The sequence below is a fragment of the Liolophura sinensis genome, chromosome 5 (assembly GCF_032854445.1).
Source record: "Liolophura sinensis isolate JHLJ2023 chromosome 5, CUHK_Ljap_v2, whole genome shotgun sequence".
In the NCBI taxonomy this organism is placed as follows: Eukaryota; Metazoa; Mollusca; class Polyplacophora; order Chitonida; family Chitonidae; genus Liolophura; species Liolophura sinensis.
In genome coordinates this window covers 9,954,464-9,973,547 of record NC_088299.1, presented here as the reverse complement: position 1 = coordinate 9,973,547, position 19,084 = coordinate 9,954,464, and the positions used below count along the sequence as shown (strand labels likewise).

Below are 19,084 nucleotides of genomic sequence, written 5' to 3'. Positions count from 1 at the left end.
AATATCTTCCAGTTCCATTACTATATTGGTATCTCAGTTACGTTTTGAGTGTAACTGCATGGTCCTAAAACTTACATTGCATATATACGAGGGCTGTCAGCACTATTGTAGGAAACAGGGTCAAGCCCGAGAGAAACCCACGGCCATCTACAGGTTGTTGAAGGACCTTCCCACGTACGACCCGAGAGGAAACCAGCGTGAGAATGACTTGAACTCGCAATAGCTAGTGTACAGGAAAAGATGATGTACATAACTGTCCATAATAACACCGATACAATTTCCAACAATGAAAGAACAAAGTAGTGTGCAAAGTATTTGGAATGGAACTTTATTCCACATGAAATGTACACGTTCGTGGAGTTTTATGCCGTTTGATTTCGACTGCAGATCTAAAAATAGGTTACACATGCGTTATGTATGGAAGTGAATGGATAATATTACCACACACCCATGTAGGTCAGAGATCAATTATCGGTTCTCTTATTTTGCGCCTGGTGAAAAATATATCAGAATTTTGTCCGTAAACTGAAAACTTCTTACCCAGGGTTTGGCCCCTTGGAGGTTACTATGTTGACAAAATGTTATGACTTCACTTCCACTGTAAGAACTTCAAAGAAACGAAGGTTATACTAATGATGCTCGATGGATATGTTGTAGAGAAAAATGCAGGCTGTACCTAGGCAAAGGGGTGTGGCACAGTGCCATGTCCTCAGTTTGGGGAGATATACCCAAGTATACATATTATAATATATAAACTGTAACAGATATTATTTGAGACACTCTCAATGACTTATTGTAATAGACTGGCTCACAGGACAGGGGAGAGAACTCTTATTGTCATCCTAACTACTTTTCCTCTCCCAACTGTACACAATTCTGCACGCTTGAACGTACCTAACAAATTAGCAATAGCTGAACAATGGCAAACACGGTGGGCTCATGTAAACATTTCTCTCTTTCGCCAAATTGCTCAGAGTAAAATTTACCACCGTAAAATGTGGTTGTTAACAAGTAAGCCCAATCAAAGGTAATTTAAACAAAGGTAAAAGAAATAAAAGCATAAAGTCAGCTTTACGACAACGTTGTCGGAACTCTGGTGTAACAGTCATTGGTACGAACTTAATTGCACGGGACTATTCTAACGGTATATTTGCACTCGAAAGTTCTTTATGACCTCTTGCAATAATAAGCTTGCTTAAACATTTGACTGACATTTATTTAGTGGGCATTTTATGACCAGTTCAAGCCACCACTAAATATCATCTTTGAGCCTCCTACGCCACACTCACCACATACCACCTCATCCCAGCCCACCCAGCACCCTTCCACCCATACCAGTTCTCTTTCTTCCCATCCGCACATATATCTCATACTGACTTTGTACACTTTACTTCGTTATGATTAAAATGTTCATAGATTTTTGAATTTACAAACATGCACAATGGTATCCACTCGTGACTTAATGTAAACTATTTCAACGTTTTCCGATACCTCGATTTGGAGGAGGCTGATAAACCCGGACTCCTGACCAAAAGGCTCAACAATCTATGACGTCACACACACTATGGCTTCTCTTATCACAGAAAGGGCAAAGTTCACATCTGCCTGAGTGATGCACATTGGTGGTTTAATTCGGAAGACCTGTGGACAGAAAGATGAACAAAACCACGTTGCTCTGCTTATTTCTCTTTTTCTTGGGCGTGTTTGCAAAGAAGAGAACTAATCTATACAAATAGTATTTATATATTTATTTATTTATTTACTTGATTGGTGTTTTACGCCGTACTCAAGAATTTTTCACTTATACGACGACAACCAGCATTATGGTGGGAGGAAACCGGAGAGAGCTCGGGGGAAACCCACGACCACCGCAGGTTGCTGACAGACTACATATAAATAGTACAGGTACCGGGTATAAACCGACCACATGCGATTTAAAATATGAGGCAACACCAAACTAAATGTATATATGCATTTATTATTTATATAACCCGAGAGCGCAGCCATTTCCGCTTACCCCACACGAACCCTGATTTGCCTTTTAGCCATTTGTGTGTGGGGTACAAGTGACGCGATATCGTGTTTCCGGTGGTTTTACAATAGTGCATGCCTTGTCCATGCAAGAATTTCAGGTTAAATTGATTTACTGAGTAACCAAGCTCAACAGAAAAACAATGACTGTGTCACTCTACGTCTGCGTTCACCCCTCTTCCAGAATAACTCGGATTATATTACTCGTTTCCTTTTCCTGTAAACTGAATCGCCAAATTTGATACTTACATTTCCATACAAACCACCTTTCCCCACAAGTAAACCCATGTCCTTCGTCTTTTCCCAGATCGCCCCCATTGTTTCGGCATCCAAGGGTTCACGCGTTTCCTATAAACAACAACAACACTATAAGAATTCTTTTGTCCATTGAAAGATGTTTAAAAGTAGGGACACTTCTAAAAGATGTTGATCATGACAAAATATGAGGAAATTTCTTCTAGAAACAAAAATTTTTCACTCTTGCAAGGCATTGCGTTTGAATCGTCATTAGCTATCATCCACATTTGTCGTAATTGTCTTCCTTTCATTTTTTTGACAAAATACATTAGGTATTTTGTTCTGTGAGGGCCTACTTGTATGTTAACTAAAGCACACAAAAGACCTCATGCACATTTATGCGCTGTACCCAACTTTGCATCTCCCAGGCTTCATGAAAACTTTAGGAGTAGTTCCCTTGACAAGGTCTCATTTCATTCAAGTTCAAATTCTATTTTCAAGAAATGTATTGAGATGATCTCGTTTCATTTAATAACTTGGGGAACAATTCATGGAATGGGTCCACAAAGCTCAGGCACATCTACATATTATCGTAAACACAAATTTCCAGTTTCGTGAAAATCTGTTGAAAATTGTGGAAGAACATAACACACTCAGACAGATGGGTGGAGCATTATTGGGGATAAAAAAATGTTTTTATGCAAAAATGCAGTGATATTTTTATTAACCCATAGTACCACGAATATTCCACAGACTGTTTTTGTGAAGATTCTCTTTGAATCTAAATACATCAAAAACAAAGTTTTTTGCTTACCTTGTTCTTAACCATTTCTACGCCAATCATTAGGCCCTTTCCCCTGACGTCACCAATAATGTCGATTTCATCTCGGAGTTTGTCAAGCTCTTGGAGAAAGTACGTCCCGACTTCGTGGCTTGTTTGCTGGCATCCATCTTCTTCTATAACCTGCAAGACAAATATGTTAATCAATAAATTTTCATTATGAGTATACTTTCGGTCTGAATACGTATTTTCAACGGCACCCACCCAGTTACATTATACTGACAAAGGGTCATCCAGTCCTGTTTTATTTCCTATTATTCTTATTTATTTCCTTGCAATAACCTCTCAGTGCAGAGCGCCAATCGAGACAGCAACAAGTACCATTTTAAAAGTCTTTGGTTCTTTCTACCACAGTCGTTCCGTCTGTCGGTCGGTCGGTCTGTCTGCGGGTTAAACTTTTGGCATTTAATATCTTTTAACATGGGCCTATTGTCTTTTAACATTCACTTAACTAGGGACATGAGTGTATGCAAGACGAGATGCAAGACGAGACCAACTCCTATGCGGGGAATGTCATAGCTCTTGCAAATTTGCGCCTGTTCATTTATTTACTTATTTATTTCAGGTCAACTTTACGGATGAAGGAAACCGGAGTGTCTGGGAAAAACCATCAACCTTCGGCAAGTACCTAAAACAAACCTCCTGAATAAAGCTGCAGAGGAATTAGGAACAGAGGGCAAAAGGGCAGAATGTTTGCGGCAAGTGGTTTATTTGATCCAACGTTTACCTCTGCGTGATATCCTAATGCCAGTGTTTGTGTCACATATTGGGGCCTGCATGTACAAAGACACCAATCGGAATAATCATCCGATTATGTCTGTGCTTCCACGGATATGCGATTACATCAATGTTGCTTCATTATGTTGCGATTATCCGACGCATTCCTCAGTGTTTCCAAGGCCCATACCTTGACAACTGCGATACTACTACACTGCCAACCCAACCCATCAATAAATCATCGTCAGATATGTTAGACATGGGGCAGGTTCCTTTCGCTCTGCCTTAACCAGTGCGACAAAGAATCGCGCAGAATCCGTGGAAACACTCCAGCATGTTTATGGAATTCTCATTATCGTAATAACTAATAGACGTTAAAGGAAAAAACATTATGCATCTTTGTGGAAACAAATAATAATGATGTCAAGGTAAATAAAAACTTAAATTGTCAACCACGTCACCTTCTGCATGGATATACTTAAGGCTAGCCTATAGATCGAGTACAAGGCAGACCTGTGTCAGTATAATGTGATTCTATTAGATGTTATGACAGATGGTTTCAGTGAGGCAGCAACGTAACTATGGCGGCAATAGTTCCCATGCTACAAGGAAGCACCATTTTGACAGCGGCAAAATTGAACTCCAAGCAACAAAACAGTGAAATCGTTTCTAGTAAAGAGTGAAAATATGTCTGAAAGAGCTGTTCCCCTTGACAATGTGAATCTGAATGATCTTTAGATGACTGACATAAAATACATTTCTCATCTTTCATGAGCAATATTCAGTGCGTAGAACATAACCGTATGTAACACTATATGTAACTTACGTCAAGAACTGCGGATCCGACGGCAGACGCCATTGGATTGCCACCAAACGTGTTGAAGTGAAGCGCCTGCGCATAACTAGCCGCTATTTCCGGAGTCGTTACAAGGGCGGCCAGTGGAAAGCCATTTCCTATACCCTTAGCCATGGTAACTGTAACACAGATCAGAACATTAACAATAGATATACGACAGCATAGATTTGCAGGCGTTTAAGCTTTGTTTTTTTTCCCGCCCCCTTTTTTTCGCTTGGCTTCGGTGAAGTCAGGACCAAATAAAACACATCCCCTTTTAAGTTTTACTGAAACACGACACATGTTTCCCGTAAAAAAGATATTAAGTGTCTTTAGTAAACCGGAATTATGTGACAAGAGTAGCCAACCTAAGCGCTTACCAATGTCTGGGATAACTCCATGCCCTTCAAAGCCCCAATAATGCGTGCCGGTTCTACCGAATCCAGTCTGAACCTACAATAATCAAGCGGCTACTTGATTCATTTAAATCCTTCATTGTCATTTAACGCTATGCTCAATACTTTTTCACTTTTATCAGTTTTCAACTTTTCAATTCATAGGTGGAGGAAACTGAAATGTGAAGCTACTGACGAGCTCTGCCACATCTGACATACATGTATAAGGCCTACTTGCAGAAAGAAACCGTGGCTACAATCGACGGTAAAGCATACAACTGAGTGTACAAGTGAGTGTAAAAATAATTGCCAAAATAAATTACAGCGCTTTTACACAGGAATTTTACAATGAAGGTAACTTTTCGGAGTTTTGCGATTGTATAATCATCCCGATTGTATTCCAAAATTGACTCGTCCATGAAACGGTCTTTGAGACAATTAAATAGCACATCTTTGCACACCGAGTCCAAAATTACTAAATAAGTGTACATAAGGCAAGTATTTGTAATTGACGTTAATTTTGGAGCGATTATAAATATTTACAACAGGTCGACTCGAATGTAAATTCTAATTGTAAGTTACGACTATCTCAGCTCACATTCCCTTTGTGCAAGAGGGTGTTGATTGTAAGTTAAGGCCACGATAATGATCTTAAGCTTACGATCCCTTTGTACAAGCGGCTCCAGTTATGCACATCGTGGGCCTATTGGTAGAAGACCTGTGTTCTTCAGCGAATTTTATACTGACTTCAGACAAATTTCAGAAAAATATGAAAAATAGTTTACGAATACTTCTGTAACCGAGGCCAAAGGTTTCAGATTCATATCAATATCGAAACCATAGACAAGAAAACGTAAATATCAGCAAGGCATAGGATCTCCATATAAGCACACATTATATACCTCGTCAGATATACACACGCCTCCACGCTCTCGAACCATCTGGAAAGTTTTCTTCAAGTAGTCTTTGGGAAATTGGACAGAACCACCGACCCCCTGTCAAACAAAAAGGTTAGTGTCCTTTAGTTCTTGTATTGCTAGTTACAAATATTTATTGATTTATTTATTGGTGCTTTACGCCGTACTCAAGAATATTCCACTTAAAGGACGGCGGCCAACGTTATGGTGAGAGGAAACCTGACAGAGCCCGGGGTGGGGGGGGGGGGGGGGGGTGGGGGGGGGGGAAACACGGTTACATATAAAACCTTCAGACATCAGGATATGACCATAATGTCATGTGTGCCATACACTTCATGACTGTGTTTATTTATCTCATTTATTCCCTTGGCGTCAATAAAGTACTCAAAATTTCCTTTATGTAAAGACGATTAAGTTTGTGGGAAAAAGGAGTATTTTTATTCATTCCATTGGTGTTCCATCAAAGCACTCATAATTTTATTTGTATAACGACAGTCAGGTTTGTGGAAAGAGGAAACCCGGAATAAACCACAGTCCTTCGGTATAAACGTCCTAACTTAAGGCCCAGGTCGAACCAGAGAGCCTTGGATTCAAGCCAAGGCCTACAGCATATTCCCTGTTTTATAGATACATGTCAGGTTTGTACACCAAACATTGCGTTTCACTCTAAAAACTACTGTGTAGCAACGGTACACACAACATTAACAAAATCGAACATTTACACTTTCGTGTACTAGATGTACACAACAGTGTGTACCACCAATACACATTTTTTTCTTAAGTTCACAAATTGTGTATATCTAGTACACAAGTTGCCTACCTCTAGTACATAAAGGTGCAGACGTTCAATTTTGTTAGTTCTGTGCACTCGTGCTGCACGTTCGTTTTTAGAGACTTCACTCAGTTAGATAGAGGTGAAAATAGGGTGGCTTTCATGAAACTGTAGCGTGATTTTTTGTCAAAAAGCCTCAGCTGCGTGGGTTGTAGATCAATAAATATTGATGACGTTCAAGTACTGAGGAAAAATTTCCGAAGTGTTGGGAAAATGGAAACGTGGGCGTAATTTCGAAAGTGTAGTGAGACGAATCCGTCGATTTCTGGAACCTCAAAAGTTCTGTACTTTGGAGTCCATTGTCTTTACTCAATACATACCCCACTCTTGAGGATGTATTTATCGCGCAAGAAGAAGCTTCGATAACACTTCCTCTTCATATAAAGTTATTTAAAATGTTTAAAATCTAAGATTGATATATCACACATCATATAATGGATATAAGATACCTTTCATGAAAATTTCAGCACTATGGGCCAAATACTATTAAAATAGCAACAAATTTCAGAGTATTCAGATGCAATGTGTCACATCCTATACAGTTGATGCAACTGTTCATTGTAAATAAATATCGAATTTTTAATTATGTTAAAAAAATAACACAATCTAAATAATTGCAAATTTAATACGATTGTCGTTTTTTTTCTGGCCTATTCAATATACAACGCACCTGAATAGACAACTCACCTTACTAGACAGCTCACCTGAATAGATTCGGCAAAGAATCCCGCCACCCTGCCTCCTTTGGGAACAGAGAACCTCAGTACGTCTTCAAACTGATCTACGTACATGTCACAGGCCGCACACTGACCGCTGGGACAGTCACATGATCTGCCAGTCTGACAGAGAGAAAAAAATCCGAGAGTTTCTGGAGAAAATTTTATTTATTTATTTATTTAAAGACTTTGGCAAAACAATACGGTGTGGTCTTGATTTTTCAATATTCATCAATTAGTGTGTACGTCATCGGGTAGATGGTCAAACAGAATGACATCCATCAATCCTACATTCCACATTTACTCTAATTCTTTTGCATGTTTGCAAGGTGTTTATTCAAGCATATTCTGAGGGCATTATTCTCTGTTGACTGATAAAGTTATATTTTTTGTGAAGCCCTGAAACTGGCCAATCCAACCAATGTAGTTATGTCTCCAAAATCAAATTACAAATGTGCATGCATTGTTCTGAAAGTTGCTCTTTCATATGTGAAGAGGTTGAGGAATGAATGAATGAGAGAATGCTTGGGGTTTAACGTCATACTTAGCAATTTTCGTCATATGAACACGAGGAATCATTAGGTGTGCATACATATACATGTACTGTGCGTTCTTGTGGCAGGATGAGTTCATAACATCAAAGTGCCGCCGCCACAGACGTATCATGCAGAAGACACCAGGCATGACACCCACCCAGTCACATTATACTGACATTCGGCCAACCAGCTCTGTTTCCTTGCGCTAACCTCTCAGTGCTGGGCGCCAAGCGAGGAAGCAGCAATTACCATCTTTAAAGTCTTTGGTATGACTCGACCTGGGTTGAAGAGGTTGATGTGATGCCTCGCCCTACAATTGTCCTCTACTGAAGAAGCTTATCTTGAATCCATATGACATCCAAAACAATCATCATACATTACAATTTTCCATTATGCCCCTGGATTCGGTGACATGACAACTCAGAACAGCTGTTAGTAGCTGTGATATACATTAAAATGTACTAACTTCTAAAGAAAATAAACATGGTCAGAACTTCTGAAGTTAATTGGCGGTTGCGTTGATGACAAAACCTACCTATCAGATGTAAGCTATAATCTTCAACCTGAAATCTGGCTATATAAAATATTTAAGAATCTTAAACTCGAAGCATGAGACTCACCTGGGCTGGAGAATCTCGACATCGTGCCCCACCCCAGGGGCCTCGGTATGGATCAGGGTTCATCGTCTACATACAGAACAAATAGCGTTTACAATTGGTTCTAGCAGTAAAATGCATAGCACCGTAGCGAAAAACTTGGTCAACCCTTATCCACTGGCATCGCATTTGGTTTTTCCAAAACTTCCAATGTAATTTAAAAGATCGACATCTATGCAACTGTAATCTGTAAATTTAATTTATCACAATTATGTTCACTCAGTGATTCTAGAATAATTTCTGTTACTTCAACGTAAGATTTGAACAATGTAATATTCCGTTATGCCAACAAAAGTATTCTGTTCGAATAATAGAAGTCTGTCATCTATAACGTAATATTTTGTAGCAATAACAATCAATTTTGCCATCGCTCTGCAAGCATAACATTTGTCAACATGACAGATTAGTTTTTTGAGTGTACCACATTAAAACACATTTGTACTAGATTTTGGAGTGGTGGCTAACAAAGTGTTCACTTGCAACGCATAATTCACCACTGTCACCAATATTAATAGTATAAAATATCGCTCATAGCTCCTAGGGCATCAACGCATCATCGCCCTCCTACGTTTAGGTACATGAAAACATTTTCACGCAAAGACTGTTTTCCATTTAAATTTCACTCACTGATCTTCAGACAAAGCCAGCTATATACAATTAAATGATTTTTTAGTTGTCTTGTTGTTGTTGTTTTTTGGGAGGGGCAACATTTTGTTCAAATCACGATCGAATCTCTTCGCAGCAGGTTAGACAGGTTCTGGGTAAATTAAATGAGGCATATATACTCAAGAAATGAAACAAACGGCATGAATATGACAGGCCATCTACTGAGGTGAAAGAATCTTTAAGTAGTCTTTTCCTTTACGAGTGTAAAAATTAGTTATACATTTAAGCACGAGATGTGTTTCGCTTGTCGTATGAAAGGCCATATACCTGATGAATGCCGAATCCGGTGGGGACGTTGTATCGCCAGGTGTTAAGAGCGGTCAGTCCCATGAGATGAGGACTAGCTCCGTGATATGCGTTCCTATACAAACAAACCCACAACAGGCAATGCAACATCAAAGACTGTAAGATCCCTCTGAAAGTAGCTAATACATGTATCTCATGTAATAGGGAACATTCCTAAGGGCTCTACAAAGTTTCCTGCCACCATAATTCTTACAGCCGTCGTCTGGTGAAACATTCGTGAGCATGGCGTAAAAGTTATAAATAAATACATCGGAAATACTATCCGCCTCACCCAAGTCGGCCAAAGCCGTCTACAGTTCGAGTCTTTTCTACAATACGTCATTATTTATGTATAGTTGTGCTCGTATTCATAAGAACTGCCACCTAACCCCAGAGAACCATGTGTTTTTACACAGCTTGGAACCGGCCTGCGTGAGCAGGTAATGTTAGTGATACGGACGAGGATCTGACAATATGTTCTGACAAGATATCAACACCCTGCATGAAATCCAGCAAATTTACATCTTCGACTGCCTTGCACTAAAAAAAAAACGTTTTGTCCGCGTTTTAGAATAAATTGGATTGGGTAAAATGGCTGTGATTAGCTGAGATTGACAGCACGTGTCTTTGCAGGTCATGCTTCGTGCCAGGTTCTGTCAACCGTTAAACCGATAAAGGTGGAGTCTTATTGGCTTCTTTCTGGACAAGCAAAAAATTTGGCGTCACCTCGTTTATTTATTTATTTTTCTGATTGGTGTTTTACGATGTACATAAGAATATTTTAATTTTACGATGGCAGACAGTATGATGGTAGGAGGAAAGCGGGCACTGCCCAGAAGAAATCCACGACCATTTTCAGTTTGCAGACCTTCCCACGTGCGACCGGAAAGGAAGCCAGCATGAGCTGGACTTGAACTCACAGCGACTGCGTTGATAAGAGGTTCTTGTGTCATTGCGCTGTGCTATCTCACTAACCACTAGGCCATGAATATTCCAGGTGTTACCTGGTTGAGACGATTTCAAACACCCCTGTGTGGAGTCTTGCCAGGTGTATGGCCATGTCATTAGCCTCAGATCCACTGTTTGCAAACATCACCACCTGAAGAATGGAGAAGAGGCATATATCACACTTGACTATGAATCATCAACTATGAAGATGAAATTTCAGGCACAATCTGTGAAAGATAAATGTCCACCTTCGCTAGTTATCAAACCAACTACAAACCCTGCATATATTTGTACAATCTATACGTCGAAAACAGACATTCGTATAATCGCAAGGCCACTTCCTAAAACGACGTTTAACATAAACCACCAGAGAACTAAAAGAGTATATGAAGTACGAAATTTGACACCAGAAACCGGACCACAACAGAGATAATCTCAAGTTTGATATTGTGAAATACCTTCACTTGGATAGCAATATATTGAAGGAATATGGTTCGTATGCATCTCGCATGATTTCCTCGCATGTGTTGGGTTACAAGTCACAAGTCAGTACTGCGAAAACTGGTACTTGAATGATATTCCAACAAACGCCTGGCCATTTGCCAGATGTCACACTGTCGTCACCTCTCTGGTTTTACTCTGTATGGTGTGCGCCTTTATTTAAATTTATTCTTTCTTTAACCGTGCTGTTGTATATAAATATGAGCGGAGAGTCCAGGATCTCTGTCGCTCTCCTTCAGAATTTTGGTCTAATTTGGCATAACCGAGGGATAGGGGTATTGCCTCCATCGCGTTGAACAAAGGGTCATGGATACATCAACAGCTGCGATGAAACTTTGCAATTGTGATAAATATTTTGATTAACAACAACTTCTAAGCTAGCATTCCTCACGATTTTGATACTGATTTCATTACTTAGCCTAGAACTCCTCTTGCCGTCAACAATGAAAACTCGTAGCAATCCGTTCTAATTTCTTACTCCATACATTTTCTGAGCTATTGGTTGGTTTGTGTTATGCCGTCAACAATGAAAACTGGTGACTCGTAGCAATGCGTTCTAATTTCTTACTCTACATGCTTTCTTAGCTATTTGGTGGTTCGCGTTAAGCCTTGATTTGGAAAATGCCTCGCGAGTACGTCTATTATGATTGACGTCTAGTATAAGAATCTCTATTACGACGATCTAGACTCCAATATGTTTTGGATGCTTGGGATTTATTTCAAGCATCCTGGTTTCTATACCTGCCGTTTGAGCTCGCTAGTCATCTAGGCATGCTGTTTTCATTACATGAAGGCCTGGTGGCTTGCTCTTGGTGATTCACTTTGGTATGTTCAGAACACATTGCTGATTGGCGGTTGTGTATGTCCTTAGTAAATGCTGTTTCTGTTGATGTTACGATACCTTTAAATTTCCCGGCATTTTGGCGGCTAGTTTTTCGGCATATTCATGGACTGCAGGGTGTAGATAAATATTTGTCGTGTGCCAAAGTTTCTTCATCTGTGCTCCTGCAGCCGCCAAAACTTTCCTAAGCAAGGCAAATCATAAATAACTTTCATTAGTATGACTAGCGTGTCTTACGAACGCTTTATTAGTGTGACTTAAGCAAGACAAATCATAAATAACTTTCATTAGTGTGACAAGCGTGTCTTACGAACGCTTTATTAGTGTGACTTAAGCAAGACAAATCATAAATAACTTTCATTAGTGTGACAAGCGTGTCTTACGAACGCTTTATTAGTGTGACTTAAGCAAGACAAATCATAAATAACTTTCATTAGTGTGACAAGCGTGTCTTACGAACGCTTTATTAGTGTGATTTAAGCAAGACAAATCATAAATAACTGTCATTAGTGTGGCAAGCGTGTCTTACGAACGCTTTACTAGTGTGACTTAAGCAAGACAAATCATAAATAACTTTCATTAGTGTGACAAGCGTGTCTTGCGAACGCTTTATTAGTGTGACTGACGACCTTTACTAGCGCTAAATTAGCGTGACTGGGAAGCATTACGAACGGTTAATTAGTGTGACTGAGGAGCCTCACGAATGCTATATTAGTGTGTCTGGGGAGCCAAACAGAAAGCTGCATTCAACGCTACATTAGCGTCACTTTCGAGCCTTACAAACACCACGTTAAAGTGACTTGCGATCCTTATTGTTGACAGTGTCCTAAGCTGACCGCACGATATGCCCCCAAACAGAAAGCCACATTAGACGCCACATGACCGGCAAGCCATGCGCACGCTACATTAGAGTGACTGGGGAGCCTTACGAACGCTTCACTTGAGTGACTGGGGAGCCTTACTAACGCTACATTACTGTGACTGGCGAACCTTATGGGCCAGAGTGTCCTACGCTCTCGGTCACGATATCCCAATCAGAAAGCCACATTAGACGCTACATTAGTGTGACCGGCAAGCCTTACGAACGCTTCATTTGTGCCACTGGGAGGCTTACTAACACTACATTAGTGTGACTGGCGAGCCTTAGGAACGCTACATTAAAGGGGCTGGGGGTGCCTTACTAACACTACATTAGTGTGACTTGCGAACCTTATGGGCCAGAGTGTCCTACGCTGACCATCACGATATCCCAATCAGAAAGCCACATTCGACACTACATTAGTAAGACTGGTAAGCCTTACGCACGATATGTTAACGTGGGTAGCAAGCCTTACAAACGCTACATTAGTGTGACTGGCGAGCCTTACGGGTGACAGTGTCCCACGCTGACTGTGGACGATGCCACCAAACAGATCCAGGTATCTCCTACCATCCATGTCAAACAACCACTGCATGTAGCCCTGGTGTAACATCAACGGCTTCTTATAGTACGTCAACATCGGAAAGAGGTGATCCCTTCCGTATCCTTAACGCTTCCTCGTAACTTGGGCCCTAAAAAAAGAACCATTGAACCATTGTTTTACCTCCTGTGCTTATTATTCGGAAGTGATGCTTATCATATTTACATGTTCTTAAATGTATTAAAATTGCCGTCCGTTGCACCTACTCCAAATATATGTCTTAATCAGCTGAGTGAACTTAACACTGCTTATTTATTTATTTATCTAATTGTTATTTAACGTCATGCACGAGAAATTTCCCTCTTCTGATAGCGGTCGTGTTTAACTGCGGTGTTCCCGGAGTATAAACCACCGACCTTGGGCAAGTTACTGACTTCTCCAGACGTGCACACCATATTGCTGGAACATAAACAGTCTGTGATATACTGTATTGGTAATTATAAGCACTGTGTTTTTAAAAGAGGTATAATTATATGTTTTTTTGTTTTTTTTTTTGTTAGTGTGTAGTCTGTAGCAGGGTATGCGTATTACAAGCTTTTGCTATACCGCGCAAACGGCTATACCCGCTTCGTCGACCAAAGGAAAAATCTACAAATTCTCCAGGTTGAAGGTCGAGTTGAACTCGCACCTCTAGTGTCCTACAAACTAACCACTCGACTAAGAACCGTTCCTGGCTGTAAAGAAATAAAAACCGTACCATGGTAAATGTGCATATAAAAACTTGGAACTACTAACTTGGATTGAATAAAATAATTATTCCGGAATATTCATTTAACGGGTCGATGGCCAGATATTCATGCCGTTTCATGTCTTCAGCTTTTGCTTGTCATCTTCTCATCTTATGTGCGTCTAGGTATGCTCGGGGTATAACGTCTTACCTAGCAATTTTGTAGTCATATGACGACGAGGACCCCTTGGGAATGTGCACATATACAGCGTCTTCTTGTGGCAGGGCGAGTTCATGCTGCTAATGTGCTGCCGCCAGTGAAGTATCATGCCAAATATATACATCAGATGACATCTTCGACATGACACCCCACCCAGTCACATTATGCCGACACCGGGCTAACCAGTCATGTTTCCTTTCCCTAACCTCTCAGTGCTGAGCGCCAAGCGAGGAAGCAGCAAGTACCATTTTTAAAGTCATTGGTATGATCCGACCTGTGTTTGAACCCGGGGTCTCCAAACTTCGAGATGGACGCTCTAACCATTACTGCCACCGACGCGGTCCCTTACCATATAGGCCTACTTGGTATCTCCTTACCTAATACTTGATTGTCATTCTCTTACCTAATGCTTGTCATACCGCTAACTTATAGGTGTCAACCTCTTACCTTATATTTTACATCCCTTTATCTTATGCCTGTCATCAATTAACCTTATACTTGCCATTCCGTTACCTCAACCTAGTCTTCCCCCTTACTGGTACTTTATACTTGTCATATGTTTACCTTACACCGCTTACCGTATACATTTGTCAACTTCTTACCTATTATTGTCACCCCTTGCATTAGACTTATCTCTCCTTACCTTATACTTGTCATCCCTTGTGTTATACTTATATCTCCTCACCTTATACTTGCCATCCCTTGTGTTATACTTATCTCTCCTTACCTTATACCTGTCATCCCTTGCCTTATGCTTATCTCTCCTTACCTTATACTTGTCATCCCTTGTTTTATACTTATCTCTCTGTACCTTATACTTGTCATCTCTTGTGTTATACTTATCTCTCCTTACCTTATACTTGTCATCCCTTGTGTTATACTTATCTCTCCTTACCTTATACTTGTCATCCCTTGCCTTATACTTATCTCTCCTTACCTTATGCTTGTCATTCCTTATGTTACACTTGCCATCCCCTTACCTTATCATTGTAATCCCCATACATTATGCCTGTGCTTTCCACCCCCTTACTTTATACTTCCCATCACCTTAAATTAAAGTTACTATCCCCTTCCCTAATACTTGCCATCCATTTACCGTGTATTTGTCAGGCGTAAAATCACACGGAGGCATTTCTATCTGTGACACACTTGATGGTTTCACACTGGCCGCTACAATAGATAAAAAGAAAAACAGATTATAAGATTTACGCAAATTCGCCTGACATATTCTGGCTCTACAATATCGACATACAGTTCCATCGGTCCTGATAGTTAGAAATATATATGTTCTATAGTACAGGCATATTAACGGCATGAATGAATGAATGAGTATGGCTTGACGCCACTTTGACGATAATTTAAGTCATATCGTTGCCACAACTTGTCCAATTAGGAGACAATAATTGGTTTTCAATAATAACGGCGACTAAACAAGCGTGACAAATAGAAACAAGCCCGACATACAACATAGTGCAAATTAATTAGTTATTCCAAATGTCAGACATGTGACGATCAAAGAAGAAATCTCTAGACTGACTTATTTGGCACTTTTTTTTTAATCATTTCATCAAATGATTTTTCACCATACGTATATAGTCATCTGAGAATTAAGGCACCGGGCAACGTAAGTGTAACGAAAGACAAGGATAAGTACGTTAAAGGGAGAGAACCCGTAAACGTTGAAATTATCATTAGTGATAGACCATTGGAAACTGTGTCGGACTGTTAATTACATTATCGATGTGGTCCACAAAACCCACCATACATGTGGCAACGTAGCTAGGTGAATGTGGCAACATAACGAGGAGAATGTGACAACACAATGAAGAGAATGTAACAACATAACGAGGAGAATGTGACAATATATCGAGGAGAATGTGACAACATAACGAGGAGAATGTGGTAAACATAACAAGGAATTGTGGCAAACACAACGAGGAGAATGTTACAACATAACCACGAGAATGTGACAATATATCGAGGGGAATGTGACAAAATGAGGAGGAGAATGTGGTAAACATAACAAGGAAATGTGGCAAACATAACGAGGAGAATGTGACAAACACAACGAGGAGAATGTGGCAACATAATGAGGAGAATGTGGTAAACATAACAAGGAGAATGTGACAAACATAACGAGGAGAATGTGGCAACATAAAGAGGCGAATGTGACAACATAACGAGGAGAATGTGACAACATAACGAGGAGAATGTGACAATATAACGATGAGAATGTGACAACATAACGAGGAGAATGTGACAATATAACGAGGAGAATGTTACAACATAATAAGGAAGTGTGAGTACGTAACGAGGAGAATGTAGCAAACATAACGAGGAGATTGTGGCAAGCATAACTAGGAGAATGCAACTAACATAAAGAGGAGAATGTGGCAAAAATAGCGAGAAGAATGTGACAACATAACGAGGAGATTGTGACAACATAACCCGGGCAATGTGACAACATAACCAGGAGAATGTGACAACGTGGCAACACAACCAGAAGAATGTGACAAAATAATGAGAAGAATGTGACAACATAACAAGGAGAATGTGGCAACGTAAGAAAGAGAATGTAGCAATATAACGTGGAGAATGTTATACAGTGCTATATGCATTGAGAGATACACTCTACGTGACCTACGTACGTGTTGGACACACACACGTATGTCAAGGCTGATAACAGTTTACAACACAAAGCTGAACCCTCGTCTTACCCGTAGCGTATGCTCGCCTCACGTAACCGATGCTCCTGCAAAACAACGACATGTTTCCTAAAGCTGATATTTCGGTCCCTGCAAAACTAGCACCCTATACAACACGACCAGTCTAACCAGCTGACTAAAGCACAGTGTGGAGTTGTTCTCGGGTGTCAGAACCGGTCTTATCTAGTCTGCTTGTGCAAGCTGGATAGTGGTCATCAGCCAGTGTCAATCGCTATACTAAATCCGTGTAACACACACACACTACCCTCTGTGAAAGCGCCTTATTTAATATATCTAGGTCAACATGGCCCATATCAGCCATACGCTTCAAACTAAACTATGGAAGCCGGTATTTGGCATCGTTTAAACACATTTTATGATACAGCTCTAGGACTACAGGAGATGAAGTTTGTGGCGTTCAGAAAAAGCCAAAATAACGGCTGACAGATTATACAGGGGGTATTTAATAAAAATGGTGAACCTATTGGGCATAGAGGCAAACTGTAAAGGCGTGGTGATTGCAAAAACCTTGAAATATATATATTTTTGTCACGTTTTACGACATACACATGTAGCGTCTTTTGTGACTTTGTCCGCAATGTATGATGATTGACCGAAGACATTTATATGACTTTAGGGACGTTCCAGAACAAAGCGGAGCTACAGGTTAACTCTAATGGGCGGAGTGGACGGTGCACATGCTGTTTCGTACAGAGATTTAGCGGCCAAAAAAGTGGAGTAGCTTGGAGGGTTAAGAAAATAAAGATTGCGAGAAGCCAGAAAGGTCCGGTTAGTTTTGTCACGGTTTTCGTCTTTCCATGCAGCAGCAATTAATAGCAGTATTTAACCAACTGTAGGAAAATAGACACCGTATTCTTGCAAAATCTACGATATCCTCTTATATTTTAAAAAATATATATATCTGCTCGACCACAATATCAGGTTACCATACAAAAACCGTGGCAACTGGAAGCGAATAGACATGGAGGCCAAGGGATATTAAATCCAACTATAGAGATTCGTGGTGAGTTTGTGTCAGGAAGTTTGGGAATCGGTTAGCTTATCTGGTAAAGGGCTGCCTCAATGATTCAGGTGGCCCTTGAACAATGAGTGAGTGAGTGAGTGCTTGGGGTGTAACGTCGTACTTAAGTTTTTTTCAGTCATATGACGGTGACGGAGTCCATGAGTGCATGTAATGTGCCTTCTTGTTGCAGGGCGGGTTTCCACCGCCCTATTTTCTAATGCTACTTCATTGAGACGACTTACCGAAGGCAAGTAAGCTGCCCCGCCCGAGCCATTATACTGATACGGGTCAACCAGTCATTGCACTATCCCCTTCATGCTGAACACCAAGCCAGGAAGCTACAACTTCCTCTTTTAAGGTCTTAGGTGTGACCCGACCCAGGATTGATCCTGGTTCTACCGACTCCACCAACTGTGCTACTTGAACAATGAGGTCGCGCGCTAAAAGAAAAGACATCAAAAAATATAGCCTTGGTTATTTCGGAAGACACATGAATACACCATGTCAGAGAAACTGGAAGCGCGATGTCGCGTCACTTATATCCCATGTCCATATGGCTAAAAGGCAAAAAAAAAAAAAAGGCTTCAGGTGACGTCAGGGGAAACAGTTAAACACCAATCAATCAAGCGTTTTGAATGTACCACTGCCTGCGCAGCATATAGTCCCATATAGGCTTAGTCCAAAACATACAAACACAATATAGGGCCTAACTTGATAAAAACGTATCGCCCAACTTAAACTTATTCATGGGCCTCGTTTTGACATGCAAATCTGAATCGACGCGTTCTGATAGTGATGGCACCGTCTTCGGCCATATGCCTGTAGGGTCGATTTTCACAGTGCATGATCATAGCGGATTATCCTCTGCTGCATGGCCGTAATGTCCACAGTCTGAGTTATTCACGCTCTCGCTGTAGAGATCATACGCATGCCAGTACTAAAAACTCGATAAACAACATTGAATTTAGCCCATTTTAAATCGCGGTAAATGAAGAAATACAAAGTGGGATATAGGAACTTTTATACTGTCAAAAAAAAATCTGTTAAATTTAAC

The 19,084-nt window shown here is 40.4% G+C and overlaps 1 protein-coding gene across 1 annotated transcript; it reads right to left on the bottom strand.

Annotated features, from left to right (window-relative positions):
• Positions 1–317: 317 nt before the first annotated feature.
• On the bottom strand, positions 318–17,279 carry LOC135465659 (alanine--glyoxylate aminotransferase 2, mitochondrial-like). The gene is given in 16 exon segments (XM_064742952.1): positions 318–1,641; positions 2,281–2,379; positions 3,083–3,232; positions 4,653–4,801; positions 5,042–5,114; positions 5,959–6,051; positions 7,510–7,644; positions 8,678–8,743; positions 9,647–9,740; positions 10,669–10,763; positions 12,015–12,138; positions 13,322–13,347; positions 13,349–13,462; positions 13,464–13,505; positions 15,398–15,471; positions 17,019–17,279. Coding segments are annotated over 16 exon segments (1,482 nt in total). The 5' UTR covers positions 17,071–17,279; the 3' UTR covers positions 318–1,545.
• Positions 17,280–19,084: the final 1,805 nt, after the last annotated feature.